Below are 20,233 nucleotides of genomic sequence, written 5' to 3'. Positions count from 1 at the left end.
TTTGTGTCCGAATTCATCATCGGAAACATGCGACGGAACTGAATAGTGGCACGTTCCCATAATTGAGTGTATGTGAAACATCGTGTCAGCTCAACTTCACCGTCATAAGAATCGTCTCGACTTGGCTCGTCGATCGATGTTGAAATGTCATTTGATTCGTTTACCTCCCTGCGGGCATCGTGAGCTCCAGTACCACAAGACACGACCGATGAAGTCTCTCGGCGACGCTTCCGATATTCAGCTGATCTCTCAGCAGAAGTTCTCTCTCTTTTCACTGCCCTGCTCGCTGAAGCTTCCGCTCGCCGTATGTTCTGCCTTCTACTGGCGGTTTTTGGCCGCATCATGGAAGATTCACAATCTCAAGTGATCAATGCCGATGACGATGAATGTATTGAACTCGACGGAGTCCTCCCGTAATAACGAAGAACTCTTGAGTAGCACAAGGTTTATGTCCCGACCAAACACTCAATCTTGGAATTTTGATCTAGAATCTAGATGTTCGGAATCTAGCGTTTAATTGACACCACTCATGATTCCCTATTATTCCCAGTCATCTCGAGCTCAACTCTTCTCACGAATTTCAAGATGATTCGCGCAATCTGTTCGAATTTCACCTCCTCGCACTGCTCCGCTGCAGAGAGGTGAACTTCCATCTTCCATCGACCAGAGATTCTCGTGGCATGGCGACAGCTCGGAGGGAAAACGATAGTAATGCTGACCAAAGGAGAGAGGGAAACAAATCGACCCCCATTGCGAAATGTCTCATGTTTCGCATGAATATGTCCTTCCTGTAACCCCCTGAGTCGCAAATACAACGCGACCTAGAAGACTGAAAACCCCCTCGAAATCAAACAGTGATTTCGAATCAGAATAAGCTTCAGACATCTCACACAACCTTCATTCATGTCACATTGGAGGCCTCCCAGAGGCGTGCATGAAACGCCTCCGGAAAAGATCTCAGAAGTCGTGATTTGATACCATAATAGAATGGTAGTTTATGCCGTAAATTCGCGTTCTCATGAAACCAGCTACAAAGTTCTACGTTCCCAGGTCTCCGAGATCTAAGGCAGAGAAAAGTTACAACATTTGTGACGCAAAGGACGAAGTACCCTCGATCTGTATGGTCGATGAAATTAAAGACGTTTTCACGTCAAAAGAAGTTGCCTAGAGCCATGCGTGAAGGGTATCGTAGAGGGTGGCATCCAGATGCTGAATATAGGCGAGGCTCCGAATAATGATAATGGCATCACGGAATCCCTGACTCTCCGTGGAAGCTTTACGAAGAATCGAGTTCGGGTGATTAGTTCCGAGAATGCTCGGTAAGGAAATATTCAAGTTCATCCCGATCGCTCACCCTCTCCACTGCGCAAGTTCCGAGAGCTTGCGAGCGCATGCGCGAGCGTTTCCAATCGTTTTTTGCAGAAGACTGATTCTGATCCTCCCCTGCTGTTGCCCTCCGCACGATAATTGTCGGACTACAATCGTTGACAAACTGAAATCAACGAAGCATGGCGAGCCGTCGACTCAACGCAATTGGGGCGAATCTCCCAGATACCGAAAGGGAAATGCGCTTATCAAAGGAGGGCCGATGCATAGGTGGGGTACAGGAGACGGCAATCGGAGGGTGAGGGTATCAAGCATCGAGACGAAAGCCTGGGTTTTCAGACAGGGACGACGTCAAGTTGTACCGCATGCGTCTATCGTGGAGTAGCTGCGATCAGACTCGTGGATGCCGACAGAGGATCGTGTGAGAGCAACAACGCCGAGTGCCACAGTCTCTTGCAGAACCCCGGTGTTGATATCCAGCGAGCTTCCACGAATCGGTAACCCTGTTCCCGACTGCGTCGAACAGGTGGTTGCCTGGACCCGCAGGCAACAGTTACCTCGTTCTTCCTCATCCACGATCGACGAAACCGTAAGTTCTAGTGAAGGACAGCTGCGTTCGCACTACGAGCGAAGAGCATTCTCAACAGCCATCAACTCTATTGTTGGATGCCCAACTTCGCTCTAATGTTTTTTCGCGCGCTGAACCTCCTGGAAGGCGCGCCCCGTGAAGCGGATGCGGACTAGTGTGAATCTGCGGACGAAATCGCAGCCCGAATCCTGGCTGATTCGATGCTGTGCGATTCGTTCAATCCGAGACATCCCTGCTCCCATCCATTGCATGGTTTCTATTGCCAAGTCTGATGACTCCGTCGGAGATTCCATTCAAATCCACTCCTGTCAAAAAAAACATGGAATTGCGAGCGTGCAAGACTCGAACGACCGCTCCTGAATAATCGATTTGGAGCATCTGGTAGACGTAACTACCACACAAGAGTGGGATTCGTCGAGTAAGAATATCCAAGAGTAAACCCAATGCATCTCCGAAAAGTTCTCGGGGGCCGACGAGCAAGCATTCGTGCAGCGCAAAGTTCCCCTCGAGAACAAGTGGTTCCGCAAACTCGCGTTCCCATTCAGATTGGCTCATCCCACTGAGTCGGGACGTCGGTAGGTTGTCCGACCTCCGCATCGGTGAAAAAGTAGTCCGTCAATGTTTCTGAATGCCATCCACAAGAACAAAGCGAGAAGTTCACGGTTTCGTACAGCTGGATGCTCGAGAGGTCTGATGGAATACTCCGAAGCATTCTTAAGTGGCTATGATCGTAGCAGCTGTGTGCGTGACGGAACCCAACAATCGCACGGGACGCCGCATTGCGAGAACATCTGCTGCGAAACTCAGCTCGCCTAATACTCCCCTTGAAAGTTCCCAAGTAGATGAGATTATCTGATCCAGGAAGCGGCTATCATAGAAGATCCGGTACGACTCGTCGTTCCAGAAGTCGTCCATACCATGAATGAACCGATGCATACAATGAACAGATCACGACAGTTCTCATCCCAGGATCTTCGCGCTCAAGCTGAATACATGACATGTTTCAGAAGGGGAAAATTATCGCAGTCACCGACGGTCCCCTTGCAGGTTCGCCGAGAGAATATGGGAAGTCCTCTACGGCTGGTGGTTCAACGCCATCGTTGTTCTACTAGTTTGCATCCAAGGTTTCAGTGTGATCATCGTCACTTTCATCGACACAGAAATGATGAGGATCAAGGGTGAGTTGTGACTTGTCAAAATAGCGATTTTGAAAGTTCTTCACCATCGCTGGCGGGGAGTAATTTTTCGGACTCCCTTCGGTTTCGCACAGAATACTCGCCGGGGAATCCTTTGGCCATGTGGCGGAACTGCAGCGAATTCCGACCATCATTTCTGAACAACGCGGATCCCGAACGTCCGCGGCTGATTTGCGGGGGCCTCGTGCTAGGCATCCAACTTTTATTCTTCATTGAAATTCTCGTCAAACTTCTGACCGGAGTCGGCCGCTTCGACTTCGATGTTTTCGAGGTGAGCTCACAGTCCGACGGAGAGAGACCCTGCCTCGAATCCTGGCGTACGCCTCAATCCCTATATCTCATCAGCTTCGGTCCGCTGAATGTATCACGTGCGCAGTTGGAGAGGATATCCGAGCAATAAATAGAGCCGGGAATCCGAGCAGGTGATATTCCGTTTCACGCAAGCGAAAACTCTTCCAGATAGCCGATATCGTTCTCGTCGTGGCGGTTTCCGGACTCGACGTCTACTACACAATTTGCCTTCCGAGAACTCACAAGAGCCGCTATCTGCAATTTTTAGTCTTCATTCGCTTGCTTCGCGTGTTGCGCGTGGTGCAAGCTCTTGCCGAATGTCAGAATCGAGATCTGACGGACTTGCTTAAAGACACCCAGCGTTTTAAGGAGGTTTCCGACAATAAAGCTGAGATCCTTCTTCTGAAACTCGAGGATTGCAGGGTAAGCCCATCTAGATCGGAACCTAGGTTTTCCGGACGTACTGGCCGTGGGCGCATACATGGGATTTTGGCGTTCCGTCACATTTGACCTCTGAAATTCTGTTACCTCGAATTTTCCCACCAGCAAGAGATTGCACAGCTCAAGAAGGAAGGAGACGAGCGACCTAAGAAAGGGCCCGGCAACCGCCGTCTCCGCGGAACCCAGTCCCTGACGTCGATCTACGAGCCGGCAATTCAAAATTACGTTCGGCAGAAAGTCAAAACGCAACCTTCTGTCGAAATCAGTATCCATACCCAGACGGAGGGTTTCTCTTGCGACCGATGTCAGCTCCCGCAATCTGTGGAATTCATGGCGGCCCGCCTGAGTTATCTGACCCTGAAAAGCGCTTTGGACGAAGTCGAGGCTCAGGTCGCTCATTCACGGACATCGGCGCAGGCAGACCCGCAGATCCCGCAATCGGCTTCAGTCACGAGCGAGCGCCGTGCCGAGCGCTTCTCCCGCCGAACATTGCATTCCTTGCTGTACGCGGGCGGTCCGATGTGCTCGACACCGACGACCACGATCTCGCCAGGCCTCATGTCGATTGAGAGCGGGTACAATTCCTCAATATCTTCGGATAGACATCGCCTGTCCACTAGTTCACCCTTCTCGATATACAGGTGAATTTTTCATCGGAAAGCACACGATCCACTCCAAATACACGATCGAGAACCATTAGAGACCCGAGGCTTTTTGGATATGAATTCCCGCGTTCGAGCCGATGATGCAGATAGAGCACTCGGAATAAATCGAGAATCGTTCCGTGTTTCCAGCGAGAGTATTCCCACTACATCCAGTTCGTATTATTCGTCTCGACGGAACACGGTGTTCCTGTTCCCGGACGCTCGACACAATGACAGCCTCGAATCTCAGGTGAATGATTATGAATGTCACATTTCCATAAGCACATAGAGCGAGGGGAATTATTCAAATGGGGATGCTGGAATTGATGAATTCTTTTCAAACCGTGCTCCCCCCAGACCGGGAACATTGAACTCAACGTGCTAGACGAGGTTTCCGAAGTTAGTCCCGCCGAGGGCTCTGACGTGTGAGTTCAGAATCTCATTCTCGAATGGAAGCAGCTTACCACACGACGGGAGCGACCGAGGTGCTAACCATGATTTTTCCGACCAGATCGAGCTAACGGGACCCACTCCGAGATTCAACCAGCGCGGCTCTGACCGATTCCTCAAGATAGCAGAGCGAGCGCGGGAATGTGATATCGACGATAAGGGGGAAATTCGAGAGAGAATTCTCACGTGCGCTCTTCGATTAGACATTCTTCGGGTGGCACGGAGATTCACACTGGGAAGCAATGCTGCTCTCCGCGAGGCATTGAGGCTGAAATTCCCACGGTAAGCCAACCGGTATGCGACACTTTCTTCGACGCGCCATGCGAGGCGAATTCCGATAGAGTTTAACGATCCCTGTAGATGGTTTAATCACTCACCTAGGGTTACAGCTCCCGCGGCAGGGCGGAAATCTTCTGCGGGCTGATGATGAGCCAAGAAGCTCCCCGACGTTGCCCCTATCGGATGGAATCACGGTCGAAGCCCGTTCCTGGCGATCTCCCGAGCCTCCTACCGGGGATGTCTGACCTCGAGAAGCTGAGTGAGCCTTGGGAAATCTCGGAGACGAGAGGATGCCCCAGACGGATCGTTTCCCCTACGAGTTCGAACTCGATTCGGGCAATGAATGTGGCTTGCGAATCGCCATCCCTAGAGTTCGATAGGAAGAAGCCTTCGGTGGATAGAGAAATACACAGCGAGCATAACACTAGGTTCTGTAGATAGAGAGCACACCATCCTCTTGTCCGAATCGACAAGCATGCCAGTTGAGAAGAAAATTGTCCAGAGTTCAATTATAGTCAGTGGGGCGATCCTACTCGTCGTTCTTTGAGAATGATCTTTTGAGGAGAAGACCCGGATGGAAGACAATCGATGAGTACAAATCGCGTGACGGAGTTGCGCATCATGATGTTTTGCAAATTCGTGTACACGCCAGCTAGCGATCCGCCAATCTGGGCAGCATGCAATCTCTTCCGATCCGTATATCTGACCCTGTCCTACACCTTATACAGTCAGTGACGATTCTAACACGAATCGTAGCCCGGTGGTCGCTGGAGGAATATCGCATCAGCTGGCTGCAAATCCCTGCGCTGTCGCTGATGAGGCAAACAAAAAAACACACAAATCCTTCCGGCGCGTCATGAAGATGAACATCGATGCGGTTCGAGGATGCTTAAGTTGGGAGTTCGGAGATCTCCGGGATATCTTAAACTATTGTGGACATGCCCGGAGACAAAATTGACGGATGTCGGAGGAGTTTCCTCTGATCACGGGTCAGCCGCGGACATTATATGTGAGCAGGATAATCAAGAACAGTTGTTCCCCCTCTCGGATGAATACCACGCGGCTGACGCGCATTCGGCGCCTATCGATCATTATTATTCTCATGCTCGTAATCCCTTCAATGATTTTCTTTCGCAGAGCGTAAGCCTCTCCTTGATGATACGGAAATCGAGGGGCTCCTTGCTGTTACACCGTCCTGTCGGGTTCCCTTCATTCTATGAATACCCTCAACGAACCTCATAGACGCAGTTCTTGCCACCACAGCCGTGGCTTCCAGCGCTAGGTCTCAGTACAACGGCGGATGATCCAACCCGTTCCTGGGAGGCCGATAAAGTTCTCGTGGAGGTTTTAGGACCACTCCAGATCGCGCGCACTGTTCCCCAGGGAAGGGATAAAGTTTTTCGAGCAATCCTTCGCTCCGTGATTCCAAAGCGGCCATGAGCGCCTGAGTCGATTGTAACCCCAGGGCGGACTCATTTGACAATCCCGACAGAATGGAATAATTCCCCGCTTGTTGATTCCTGTTCCATTTCCGGAAAAAGCTCCATTCTCATGAATTTCCTTTCATTTTCGAATAAATGTTCAGTATATTCGATCTTCCGCTCCGTCTTTTCGCTTTGAATCTCAGCTTTCACGCTGGTCAGGAAAAAGCCCTCTGCGATATGCCTTCTCAATTGGAACGATCGGTATGTAGATTTCAGGATATTCGATAGAAGCTCGAGGTAGCGTTTTTGCGATCTCGTCGTCGCGTCGGGATCATCGAGAGACCATTGACTCCGGAATGCCGGGTATCGGACAGCGGGCGGAACAGCATGACGACGCGAATGAGCGGCAAGCGAACGAGGTTCAGTGCTCATTCAATTGACGTTCTATTAAGGCCTATTAAGGATTGCATGAACAAAGATTAGGACGCAAGGTTTCCGCTTGAGCTGTGCCCAGACGGATCCCGACCCTCTGGCGACTTGAGCCCTCCCAGATGAAAATATTCGAGATCCTCCTGCGTCAGAGCTACCGGAGCGTTGGCCATCGAATCTCGACCATCGTGGCTTTTCGGGAACGCGATCACATCCCGTATCGACGGTGCTTCACATAGAATCGCGATGAGACGATCAAGCCCGAATGCGAAGCCCCCGTGAGGTGGTGCGCCGCTATCTAGAGCTTTCAGGAGGTGCTCAAGCTCCGAACAGTCTTGTCCGAGAACGTCAGCGAGGATTTTCCTGAAAGATTGGACCTCCCAGATTATCGAGATTTTGGGAACGGATTTGGAAACTTTGACCCACGGTGAAGGAATTCTTCGTGTTCTCCAAAAGTCAGCTTACCTCTGGAGAGCGGACGAGTGAATGCGGATGGAGCCTCCACCGATTTCCCAGCCGTTGAGAATGAGATCAAAATGCTGGCTCTTGACCCTCAGAGGATCGCTATCGAGGAATTCGACGTAATCATCGTGAGGTGCGGTGAATGGGTGATGCTCAGACTCCAGCTTACCGTTTTCATCGCTCGAGAATAGCGGAAAATCAGTGATCCAGGCGAACTTGAAATCTGGGTTGAAAGAGGAAATAATACTCAATCGCAATCTCGTACATTCGAACTATGACTTGAGGCAGAAACTATTTCGAGCCTCGACCGCGAGCTGCGCCGTGCACTCGTCCTAAAGTCTGACCTTTGTCTTTTCCTTCGAGCAGTCCGGACAGCTGTGCGAAATCCGACCTGACTTTCCCTAGAGCTCTCAAAACAGCTTTCTGCGGCCCCCACGCTATGATGGTCATCGAATTCTCCAGAAATTGGTCGTTGTCTATCAGACTAGCGATCGGAGACTTCACGCTTCCGTCTCCACGTTTTATCACTTCGGAAACACCTTTCGGGATGAGTACTCATGAATTTGCAGCAATATTCCTGATATTCGCGAAGTCTGTTCAATATTGAGATGATCGGATGAGGAATTTCCTTTTCCATAATACGAGAGAATTGCGGAATCCGTACCATTGATACCGAGTTGTTTGGCCGCTTTACGCCAATCCTTGAGATGTCTGCTTTTGACGAGCTCGACGCCTCCCGGGAGTCTGAGAGCCTTGATGCAATGACCTTCCGGCAAGTTCTCCGCGACTGCGTTCAGAAGATTCCGTGCGTCTTCGATGAAGAGGTCGTATCGAAGATCGGGTTTATCTGTCCCGTACAGTTCCATTGATTCGTGGTAAGAGATTCTCGGGAACTCCTGTAGGCTGCTCGGCCACACTGCCCTCATCAGCTCCTCGAGGAGATTCATAAGATTCTCCATGGTTACGAATGACATTTCGATATCAACTTGAGTGAATTCCGGCTGGCGATCGGGTCTCGCTCCTTCATCACGGTAGCATCTAGCGATCTGTAAAATCATTCGTCTCGAAACACCCTCGAAGGGAAGGTCCGATGACCAGTTCTCTCGCGATTCAGCGAGCCAGAACTAAAATTCATGCGAGTTCCGCTAGCTCGCAAGGATCGAAGTCGAGTACCAGCCGCGAACCGGGGTACTACAGACTTTATTCAATTCGAGCGATTCTTCCGTCGGCCTAGAGCGCTCAATTGGATATTACCTGGAAATAGCGATCGATGCTCCCTATCATCAACAATTGTTTGAACTGTTGCGGACTCTGAGTCAAGGAGTAGAACTCGTGCGGATGAGAATGGCAGGCTACCGGGAACTCCTTAGCTCCTCCCGGTGTGCGTCGAAAGAGTGTCGGCGTTTCCACCTAGTCGATGTAAAAGGCGATTCGTCGAAATTCCGATGAGTTCTCGGCATACAAAATACTCGCTTTTTCATCCGCATTGGGATCTTTCAGAAAGCGCTTGCGTCCTTCCGAACCTCACAGAAGCCGTAGTTCTCGATGAGATGACGACGGAATGTGTTCGTCATTTTGGAACGCAGTCTCAAGTTCCGTTGCATTTCCTCGTGTCGTAAGTCGATGTACCTGGATGGGGCAATATCCGCATTCAGGTTTGTCGAGCCTTCGTGAGACATGTATAGCGCTTTGCGCCGTATCCAGGTCGCGGCACGCGGCGCCATAGACTCAATGCTTGAGCGCCATGGAGCGCCGCGGCGCTTAAGCATAGACTCTATGGGACTCGCAATGCCCGGCGCGAACTTGAAGGGAGGGAATGGAATACAAGACCTGCCCCATGAAATAAAGAACACCCGTTGCATACAGTGCGTACTGACCGGTACTTCAAGCGCACAGCTTCAGTTTTCTTCTGGTACTCCCTGGGTTGGAAAGGGACATCCTTGCAGAGGTTCAAAACCGTGATCTCGTCTGCCACAACTTCTACTTGACCGGTTGGTAAATCCTCGCGGGCCTGCCCGTCCGGACGTCTCACAACCTGTCTCGTGCGAAGAGTCCCCCGAATAAGAGCTAGAGATAGTTCTATATCATCTTTGAAGGATCAACCAATCCACAATATCGGAATCAGGCGTTGAGCCTTCGAGTGTTCGATACGTACGATGCCCTCGACGCGCAGTATGCTCTCGGTAGGTGCGTTTTCGATGACTCGGTAGAGCGATTCATTGAGGACAACCTACGAATATGAAGTGACCCATGAGGAGACCATTTCCCCATGCAATGCCAAAGTGCTCCGTCGGTCTTTTGTCTCGCATTCTCTTACCACGAAGCTCTCAGATTCCCTCTCCATTGAGATATAATATCGACCTACCTGGGTGACTCCGAAGCCGTCTCTTAGGAGCGCGAACTGCATCCTTTTATAAAGCAGCCAGCCACACAAAGTGACCCTGGCGCCGATATGCTCCACAGTCACTTCATCACATGCGTGCGTTCTCTCTGTAAAGGTGAAGACGAGATCATCACCCGCTACATTTGGATATTATCGGTCGTTGAAATAATCACGTTCCAGAGCCTCCGTCCGAGTCGGCAGGAGAATGATTCGAGTCCCTCGAGCGAATCCGGATCCATACGGACCTGAGAACTTGTTCTGGTTCGGGCTTCGAAAAGTATCTGAGGTGAGTTTGCTAGCGGCCGATATGTATCGACAACGGGGTGCTCTCGCTTGTTTCATAGAGAGCAGCACCGCAGTCCTCTTAGCGGCATTCGAAATCGTAGACAGGGCTCGATGGGATGCGCGCATCCCCACTGAGTAACTCATAGTGGACAGTGGTTTGTTTCCCGCGTGCCGGAGAGCGTTCCCGATCGTCTCGTCCGGGACCAAGATTCCACACACTCCGTGGTAACTCGGTCGAGCTGCTGAGGGCTCAGAGATCCCGCGTGCTCATGCGATCAAGGCATAATGCCGAGGTTTTCAAGTTCAGGTGCTCCCTGTGGTGCACGGAAGAGCAGCTCCTCCGCGCGGTTCTCTGTTGTCATCAAATAAAATGAACGCATTCCGGAGTCAGCGTAGTGGTCCGGGCGCTCCTTCCGTTCGACTGCATTATTGGTGCGCAAGCGGAAACCAATCGACAATGGATACCGGAGCAGTCCCGGCTCCCTGACGCTCGGTAGCTCAAATCCGATCGCTGGCGCGCTCTATCTTGGGCATGTTCGTCTTCGCCAGGCTTTCGGTAATCGCTTCGGTGGAGCGAAATCACAGATCTCATGAATGTGGATGCCGATTTTCCGCTCCGATGCTTGCCTACTGAGGAGCGATTATTTTTCTTGGGAACCTAAAGCTCCGTATATGCGGGGAAAGTTGTTGGCTGAAGCTTGTTGTGGCTTTTTCAAGTGACGGACAAACGCAGATGTAATTCAAGGCGTAGAATGAGCAAATTCGAGCCGTGAGAATATTCCGAGACATCATCCCACTCAATCATTATTCTCATTGACGGAAATATATTACACAGTGGAGAACGATCACAGGAATGAAACATCCAAAAACTAGATTTAGATCAAGCATGCGTGGGTCGTTTGTGGTTCCTTTGCCGACAATCTTGCAGCATTGAGTAAATGAGAACCTTTATCAACAGGTCAATTATCATATAGACCATGGCCAGGATTATCGCTCCCAACTTTATGAACTGCTCGGGCTTCATGCCGCTCTCCGATGCACGAGCATCCGCTCTCTGCGCATTCCTGATAGGACTACTCAGTGCGCACTCGAGAGAAAGCGACACGGCTAGCAGAACTGCGTGGAGGAACTTCATGATTTGGAGAGCAATCCAGCCGATCCAGTCGGTTGCACGGAAGGGAGTCGCGCTTCGCGATTTCTGTTTCAACTTCGTTGTGTACGATGCCGGAATAGGCTCCGTGGAAAGAGCCGCCCCCTGCTTACGATTAGCTTGATCCGATGAACTTCGAGTCAAATCGGATCGATGACCCGCAGAGACCCTCCCGGCGGATGCAGAAGCTTCTTGTCGCGATACGGAAGATAGAATGAAAGAGGACAAAGTCGGTTCTGGTGCGAGTATGCATCTCGATGAGTTTACTAGAATAGCAGGAACATTTTTCCAACTGTTAGGCAACGCCAGCGACACGATTGAGAGATGTGGTTATGCGCCTTCTGATTGAGCTTGAGATTCGTCAAATCTCGAACTCGATGCTCCGATATCTCACGTGAGGTTCCCACCTCGCCGTATTCACGCGAAAACTAGACGCTCTCGAGCCACCGAGATGATAAAACGGCTATCTGGACCGTCTGAATGCATTTGACGAACCACCACACGGTAGACCGTATAATCGGCTCCAATCATTCTGGAGACAGTCTTAAACAGTTGTGATCGGTATGGTGTATTCTCCTCCATCGGGTTCCGGGACCGGAATCGTGACCGTGAGTCGACCCGTCATCGAGTTCAGCACGCAAGTAATGTGCGCAGCGTCCACGCCTGGCGGCATCACAATGTCTCTTTTAAGCTCCTTGCGGAGCGTCGTGGTCGGATCCCGGGGGTCTGGACCCTCTTTCCGGCCCTCGATGATCAAATTTCTCCCGGAAACTTTCATCGAGATGTCTTCTGCGAGGAAACCTGCCGCATCGATCTCAACAACGATTTTGTCGTGGGATTGGAGGCAGTTCTTCACCTGAAATCGTCCTTCGGTCACAAACTCTTGCCCAGCTCAAAGTTCAAAGCTCGCCGACTCCTGAGGTATGTCGTTCGATGCGGAAAGAACTCAACGGAGGGAATGCTCTCACCTGGAGATCGGGGATATCGTTCTGATAGGCACTCGAAGTCGTGTTCTCTCTCGTGGTATGAACCGTCACATGCTCAATGTTTTTGTTCTGCATGCCTGGAAAGACATTCGGGGGCCCGAGAGCCTATTTTATTCAATTATGTGCACAATGCATGGAATACTTGACTGGATCTGATGTTTGGAGTCCCGTATTTCCGGATGGAAGACGTGTCACGGACCGAAAGTTCGAATTTTTTTAAAGAAAGCGTATCCGTGCTATATTTGGCGTCAGGATACTCTCGCTTGGGCAGCGAGGTATGTACAAGCTGTCGATGCCTCATCGGGAAGATGGGCGCACATCCCGGCCGGAAATGTTTCACCAAGACTGACCGTCTGAATGACTCACTTGCTCACCTTGAGTTTGCATGAAGTCGTTGACATACTTCTTACACTCCTCCGGCAGCTGGTCGAGCATATCTTTGGTGAACGTTTTTGTCTCTTCCTGTAACCGGTATGGATTCAATATAGAGGACCGCGCTTCCTTCGGATCGGAGCATCTTCGATATGAATTCTAGACATATGACAGTCGCACCCCCCTGAGCTCACACGAACCTTAACTTGACTTGGCGGAGGAGCGCTCTGGGTTTGGTGGGTTGACGTCTGCTGAGACGTTGTCATCGTTCGCTCGTCCATCACCGGTATTTGACGGTTCTCTTCGACGACTTTCTTGTGACTGATGTTCACCACCCGAACTTCTGGCTGCGCGTACCTAGAATCGTACATGGCGCCCTATTTGTTCCTTCAAGTTCTCACAGCTCCTCTGAGACGATCCGACCGAAACTCAAGCCCGGAGCGGGAGACGAGTAGGATCGCGCATCAAGATATGAGGCATCGGGTCGTCCTCAGTTCACTTCACGCTTGCAGACTTTTTGTAGACTGATCGCTCAGCTGGTTACAGCGATGATAATCAACACGTTACTCTGCGCGTTACCCAGACATTCAGTCAGTCGGTCAGTCAGTCAGCCAGCCACTCAGCAAGCCAGCCGGGGAAACTTGTCTGTGAGCCTGTCGGCTTCGTTCAGTTCGAGAAGAGGTCTCTGCGGCGCCCGTGACCGACCCTGCTACGGACGGTAAGCAGAGCTCGCGTTCTCCGGCTGCGACTACTGCTCTACTTTGGCAATGATTTCGTTAGTTCCTGTGCCTGAATCGCTGAGTGAGAGACTGTGTGTGTGTTCGCGCGAGAGAGATTCTACGAGCTCGAAACGTGGGCAGACCGTGGCCTTGACCAAGCCAAATGTTTATGAAATCCCGTCATACCGGGGTAGAGGAGAAAATGTGTAAGCGGCGCGGAGAAACCTCCTGCGATGAGGCTGGTTTCGATCCTTTTTCAAAAATTAGTTTTCAGAAGGCGCTGCGTCGAGAACACTTTTTCCCGCGCGATTCGAGGTTTCTAACCTGGTGGTTTGCTCGCTCACGACCGAAATGTTGTCGAACTTGGTGCTAGCGTCAGACCCTAGCAACTCGTCGATGTACTTCTTCGTCTCCGGCGGTAATTCCGCGAAGCTGTGGTATTCCTTGCGCTCCGTACGCTCGCCAGGGATCGGAGCGCTCGTCGCCGCCATGGGTTGACTGCCGGCATTTGACGTCGACGAGTTCGTCTCAGAGAACACTTTTACCACTCTGACCTGGCTCATGGTGTCGGTGCTGCTGCTGCTGCTGTTACGCGATCAAGCGGAGCTCACTCAGCGAAACGCAAAAGCTGGTTGGGAAAAGCTCGGAACGAGCAGGAAGCGCAACAATCAATACCACAAAGCGGAGAGTTCGTTTGGCGACTTCACGAGTCGTTCTGAGTGCGGGCAGAGATTTCCGCTCGTCTTAAGCTCGTCCCACCCACCGCAGTCAGCTGGGTGTCATCGCCGACGGTTTGAAACGACAGCGAGAGACATGCATGCTACGTCATCGCGCTGTTGCATCACGCGGCGACGCATTTGGAGAAGTTGCGGCAAGGGCGAAATCGATTTGTCAGACGAGCCCAACTTCATTCATCATGGGTGGGCAACCGCTCTGGTCCTCACAGAGTCGGCAGTAGTCTGGGTGGAGGAGGAATCGCTAGCCGGAATAAGTGATTTCTCTGATTCATCGCATTGGAATCCGAGCAGAGTCTATTGTTTCGCTCTGGGGGATGAGGACTAGATCGAGAAGGTAAAAAATTCCCGAACTCGATTAGAGAGGGCGCGATTCCTCGGGAAATATTCCAGATTTATACATCGATCTCGGCTGGGAAGATTACGCTTCGAGTTCCGGAATCATGGCGGATAATGCGAGGAGGAGGACGCAGCTCGTGCTATCATACAGGCTTGCTTTCTTCCGAGAACTGCTGCTAGCTGTCCGTCGTCGGCCTTCTCTTTGTCGGTGATCTGGAGGCTGATTGGGGTTTTTTCCCGCCGGACTTGACCTGTGCGGAGGCTTGAATGTTCCCGTTGGCCAGGACTTCGTCGTGACACTTGAGGACCGTCTCCAGAAACAAGTTCTGCTCCTTCTCCTGCGAGAGTAAACGAGATTTGGGAACTAGTATTGATGAATACTTCAAACTTTCTGTATTCGGGCTCTCGATAGTTCGGTTGGAGCTGGGCAGTCTCGGAGAGCAGCTGTGTCGCGAGCGAGCGTCCGATTCAATCGATACGCCTTCATGAAGAAATCACCGCGAATAGATGAATCATAGGACATACCTCTGCGTATTCACGAGCGAAAGCCTCAACGAGAACATCTCCTTGATAGTCGATCGATTTACACAACAAATTGAATACTCCGTCGTCGTCGAGTCCGACCAGTTCCTTGAAGCGATTATTAAAACGGGACGTCATCTGAAAAACGCTTGGTGATCGTCAGAGCCGGGGCTTCGCGGAGTCGGGGGACACCGCGATAATGACCGATTCCCTACCGCAAAATATCCTCACCGATTGCGGAAGCTCTCTCCAAGCACAAGCAGTCATTCCGAACGCGTAGTCGGGGTCTTGGAATTCTGCGAATGAATCATGACGAAGGGATGAACTTTTTTCTTTACAGAATTTTTCTACAGAACTTTTCCTCTACAGGAATCAATACCGATATCGGAGGACTCGTGTCTCCCGGCTCACCACAAGGATTTATGGGCACTTTAGAAGTCCTCGAGGGAGTCGATGGCGACTGTGCTAATGCATGTCCGATGAGAGAACTTAGATACAACGATTCCAGAATCAAGACAAACTTGGAAGTCGTCGGTTGAGCCATTCCAGGCTTGTTGTTACGAGCTCTGAGGAAACCTCTCACTTGACCAAGGATGGAGGGTCAGAGCGAGGCATATTTATGAGTAATGCTCTGTTTACATACGAGAAATCGACCGTGGCCCACTAATTTAGCCGCTCAAACATAGTTGAAAGGCTGCGGAGTTGGGCTCGTCGCGTTTCTGGTCTCACTTACTTATATCGCCGAGCTTCTCCAAACGAGGAATTCCCTCCGAAGCGGCGATCCGATGAGTTTTCACCTGTGTCAGCAATCAGGGTCTGATCGAGAATGATGTCAGGAACGAGGACCGACGGCCTCCTGTGGCTATCCCTCGCATACTCGAACACAATCCTACCAAATCATTTCGAACAGAAGGTTATATTCCTTAGAGACCAGAATGCTCTCCGCCGTCGTTGCGAAACAACGCTCGATATCTTCAAGGATACCTCCCGAAGGAAAGAAAACAAAAGTCGAGTGTCAAGTGATAGTCTCAGGTAGCAAGCTTCTATCTGAGGCTTTTTATTTTTGTAACGAACTGGCTGTAAAGAACGCGAGACTGAGGACACTTTCGGCGAAAATGGAAATCTGACCTCGGATGTATCTTATCCCTCACGGCCGTCAGTGAAGATTCTCTTCGGGATTTCTTGGGAATCACTGGGCGGTGCGACGGACGAGTCGGTGACTTGAGTTCCATCTGCTTCTAAAGAAGTTTCGAGTCGTATAAAGTTTGAGCATTTGTCGTAGATTTCTGTGCAATTCTTCTTCAGCCAACCGTTAGCGACCGCGCCGACAAGCGTGCCCTTCCGGGTCGCGAAGATTTCCAATAGCTTCCTGAAGTGGTCTTTGTGTCTGGCCGCTATTTTCGAAAGGCTCCAGTGGTCACAGATGTCCCTGAAGTTGCAATTTGCGGCTTTTTCTTTCAGTCGAGCTTTAATGGTGAGGAGATCGATGAGCTGCTCGAATCGTTGAGGGTGAGTGCCGTAAAACGTTCGGGAAGAGCTTTCGCCGCCTCTCAACCCGAGAAGCCGATCCCCTATAGATACACTATTGTCGGATTCTCCCCCATCGAAGGAGCGGCTGTTTCCCGAAACCGGCTGAGAGAGTTGTTTTCCGCGGATGCCCTGGTCTAAAACCCTGGATCCCTCGAGCGCACTCTGGTCTGGTCTCTCTGAGTCTCCTCCTGCAAACCCGCTCAGGCATACGAGGGAGAGTACCGCAAGGATTATTCTCATTCTGGGATGGAGGCTGAGAGCACGCTGGGAATTCCAGTAATTCGGAGACACGAAAAAAGTGAACGAACATCAATGTCCGTGGGAGGATTGAGTGAAGTATGCTCCCTCGTTCAGGGAGACGATCGATTGCTGCCGCACTCGAGATAGAGGATCAAATGCTTCCCACCGGAGTAGTCAGGATCCGCCTCAGCCAGAGAACTCTTCACAGGAGGACAGTCTCGAAACTCTCCGGGGCCAGAAAAACCATGCGTTCATTAACTTCAGCTGAGCTACTGACTCGTAAAAAAACAAACAGAGCGAATGCACGTTCGCTTGCGCACGTTCATGAGACCGTAGATGAGAGTCGAACTCGAGCCGGATGTGCGAGAGGCTAACCGAATACCCCGCAGGACTCCCGGGGAACCAAAACACTCCTCTCGAGTAAATTCTGGGTCCTGTCGCGGAGAGGGAGCTCCGAGTAAATAAAATAACTTTCTGTCTCACGATGCCCATGAGCGGATCTAGGACCTCAATCAAGCACCCCGATTTGAGCCTCATCGCTTCGGCGCTACCCCGGATGTGGAGATCGGATGATGGGAATTGAAAACTGGAGACCGCATGAAAGTTCATCGTTACTCCGTGTTTGAAACCTTTCCTCGGAGGACTCGCATCCGACGCCTGTCTACTAGACGCCTCATTTTAGCGCTCGCCTCCGTATGATCACCCCACTAAAGCGGACTCCATCTAAATGCTAATGGTTTTACTTTAAACCGCTCGTCGCCTCGTTTTTTATGTTTCGTTGTCCTGACCTCGACCCCTTGTACTCCTTCAGCGTTCACGAGAATATCACTTGAGGAGATTGGGCGAGGAACTCTCCTGATTAACGCTTCGAGAAGTACTCGAGTTACGATGTCTCGATAGAGCGACAGAGAAATACACATCTGTACAATGTATGCTCGATGAAAACTAGAGGGAGGATCGATATCGGAGATGACGGTTGACTGAAATATAACGAGAATAAATCGTGTCACGATCTTGCTCCCTGGGTGCCCTCCGGTGAGCGGGGAATTCCAGAGAGACACTTGTGTGGGAAAGGCGGACGTCGCATCGAAACTTTCTTCCGAGTTGGCTTACCCACTTCATCGATTACACATTCAGTCTTTGCTCAGTCAGAGATCCACAGATCAAAGTGGGTAGATGTGCATGTGTCTTCACTGGCGAAAGTAGACAGGCAGAGCAGTGTACGTTGCTCGGCCCTCTCCAAGATCCCTTCCCGTTTGGAGGGTGAAGGTACGAATAGAGCCCCCGGAGCACACGTGCCGAGGACACTGTGGGCCTTAGTCGTGCGCTAGACCGCGTCAGCAAGGGATACCACGATGTCGATCAATGATCCTGTGAAACAACAATGCCATTGTTCGCATGTGCGAATCTACGCTCTGGTGGCGTTGCTCTACGCGTTTGTGGGTACCGAACTCTTCCTGAGATACTGCGTGCAGTTTTCTGACGGGGATACCTCGCGACTCCCAGTGGTTCCGGTCGAGGACCTAAGCCCTGGAATTTCGGTGAGTTTACTAGGCAGAATTCCGAGACTGCATCTACCTCTCATATAAGTCCAGCGAAGGATTTCGCTCCCGGAAGCGTCTCTGAACGCATATCCTTGAACCTGGCGAATGACGAACATACTCCTAGGAAACTTCGTACTGCACGTGCGAATGCCTAGCTTCGACGTTTCACCATCGATTCATACGTCGAATTTCCAATTAGACTTGAATAATCTTTTGAGAATTATAGGGTCACCCCTTTGCGAGCTGCTACACCAAAAAAAAGATGCTTGTCTTGAAAACATGTTTCTCAATAACATGAGAAACATGACCTCCATTCAGGCTCTACAGGCATGCCGGTTTGAAACGCAATCCATATATTCGATCTCTCTTGAAGTCCGACGGGTTTTGGAATCAGCGCAATTCCATCTTACGGCGCGCATCGCATTGGGCTTCTGCACCGCGGTGTCTGGTTCGGCGCCGAGTGGTTATGGTCAGAATGTCGACCGACGTGACCAGAGCCGTGAGACAGACGAAGGGGCACCGGTGCCCCCATCGAAATTAGGGCCGCGCGCTGTCATAAACCGCTGCCGAACCCCATTGACTCCTGAGAGTCAGCAGGAGATCTGATGCTTCGACTGCGGCGCCGGGCCCCGGTGCGTCGTTGCGGGATGCCTCGAAAAGGGGCGGCGGATTGAACTCACCAATAGGAGCTTTGAAAGCTTCATCGGGACATGGATTTCAGCTCTCATCTGAACAAAAGGAAACGCTAAAGCGAGTCGTTTGCTGTGGCCAGCCTCTGAATTGTCGGTAGGTTTCGTCTCGCACCGCATCGTCTCCCGATCCTTCATTAGCAAGGTTGAAACAGTCCCTCAAAAGAGCCGAGTCGCATCCCCTGCCCCAGTTGGAACCGCCCCGTCGAGGCTCTCCCCAAATCCAACGATATCAATGCAATCTCGTTCATACAAATGAGCTCGGAGCAGAGTTCGCCTCGTTCGTCAATCTCGAATTCATTAAGGCGCTATTGGTGTTCAGTCCGCGGTGCTGATTGATCCCGGTTCGACTTCCGCCTTTATCTCCGATGGAGCGAAGAGAAGGAAAGTGAAGCTCTCCGATGATGTACCGATAGGGATCCGCGATTTTTGTCGCATCTCCTCCTCGCGCGCCTAGACCTGTGCGGATGTCTGCTGATCGTTGCCTCGAGGTATCGCACTCACTCAATCCCGAGTCTTCCGCGTCACTCCTTCTTCCCCTCGCTGAGGATAGTGGCGAGAGATGCTCCGCAAGCTCGGGGCTGCATCGGAAGTTTCCGTGCCATGGCCTTAGACAGGTTGTCCGGCTTTCGCCCGGCCCGGAATGGCAGCGAAAATTCGAAGAACTCCGCTGTGAGCCTCAACTAGCAAGCTCCCACACGAGCCGACGTCGACCACTCGGCGATCCGTCTTTCGTAATCACAGATGGAAGCCGTCCCAGATGCAGCCCTCGATCCTCAACTCAACGGCGCGGCGTCGCAATGAATAGTTTCTGGAGCCTTTGAAAAGGGGCAAGTCGCACTGGGACGGATCTTCGTCCGAATACGTTCGGGGTTCGTATCGTTGCTCAGAAGCTGTCACGTTGCGCCCTGTGGCGTGTCACGTTCTGAGATAAAGTGTCCGGATTCCGCTCCGCCTTATGGCAAGGCGGGCGCGGAGCGGGCCACTGCGAGATACAAGAGGATATCGCAGATGAAAGCTAGCGGGGACCGGCGATAGAGACTCGCACCAGGAAATTGAGGATGTACCCGTCGAGCGGGCGCCATCTGGCTTAACAGAGAGATATTCTCTGGCTGAACATCTATATGTAGCGGATTGTTCGAACAAAGATGCGGTTGTTCGGCACCGACGCGAGCTCCTCAGTATCTCCCGGACAGAAGTCTCGACGTG

General features: G+C 51.4%; 3 protein-coding genes across 3 annotated transcripts; all 3 read right to left on the bottom strand.

The window, feature by feature from the left end:
• Positions 1–7,020: 7,020 nt before the first annotated feature.
• Positions 7,021–10,296, bottom strand: AspRS-m (aspartyl-tRNA synthetase, mitochondrial). The gene is made up of 10 exons (XM_029112131.1): positions 10,160–10,296; positions 9,897–10,021; positions 9,687–9,761; positions 9,409–9,566; positions 9,055–9,160; positions 8,786–8,941; positions 8,196–8,577; positions 7,905–8,070; positions 7,535–7,789; positions 7,021–7,432 (listed from the first exon to the last, which is right to left on the bottom strand). The coding sequence occupies exons 1-10, from the start codon at positions 10,254–10,256 to the stop codon at positions 7,120–7,122; spliced, it is 1,833 nt and encodes a 610-aa protein (XP_028967964.1). The 5' UTR covers positions 10,257–10,296; the 3' UTR covers positions 7,021–7,119.
• A 1,293-nt stretch (positions 10,297–11,589) lies between these two features.
• On the bottom strand, positions 11,590–14,207 carry LOC100908174 (uncharacterized). Its single transcript, XM_003745546.2, has 5 exons — positions 13,751–14,207; positions 12,908–13,064; positions 12,710–12,797; positions 12,318–12,412; positions 11,590–12,205 (listed from the first exon to the last, which is right to left on the bottom strand). Exons 1-5 carry the CDS (start codon positions 13,987–13,989, stop codon positions 11,894–11,896), a joined length of 891 nt encoding a protein of 296 aa, XP_003745594.1. The 5' UTR covers positions 13,990–14,207; the 3' UTR covers positions 11,590–11,893.
• Positions 14,208–14,675: 468 nt separating this feature from the next.
• Positions 14,676–15,602, bottom strand: LOC100902896 (uncharacterized). The gene is made up of 4 exons (XM_003745675.1): positions 15,433–15,602; positions 15,253–15,317; positions 15,025–15,159; positions 14,676–14,837 (listed from the first exon to the last, which is right to left on the bottom strand). Exons 1-4 carry the CDS (start codon positions 15,563–15,565, stop codon positions 14,676–14,678), a joined length of 495 nt encoding a protein of 164 aa, XP_003745723.1. The 5' UTR covers positions 15,566–15,602.
• Between the last annotated feature and the right edge of the window lie 4,631 nt (positions 15,603–20,233).

The sequence above is a fragment of the Galendromus occidentalis genome, unplaced genomic scaffold, assembly GCF_000255335.2.
Source record: "Galendromus occidentalis unplaced genomic scaffold, Mocc_1.1 scf7180000077484, whole genome shotgun sequence".
NCBI classification, from domain to species: domain Eukaryota; kingdom Metazoa; phylum Arthropoda; class Arachnida; order Mesostigmata; family Phytoseiidae; genus Galendromus; species Galendromus occidentalis.
This window is presented reverse-complemented; position numbering and strand designations above follow the sequence as displayed.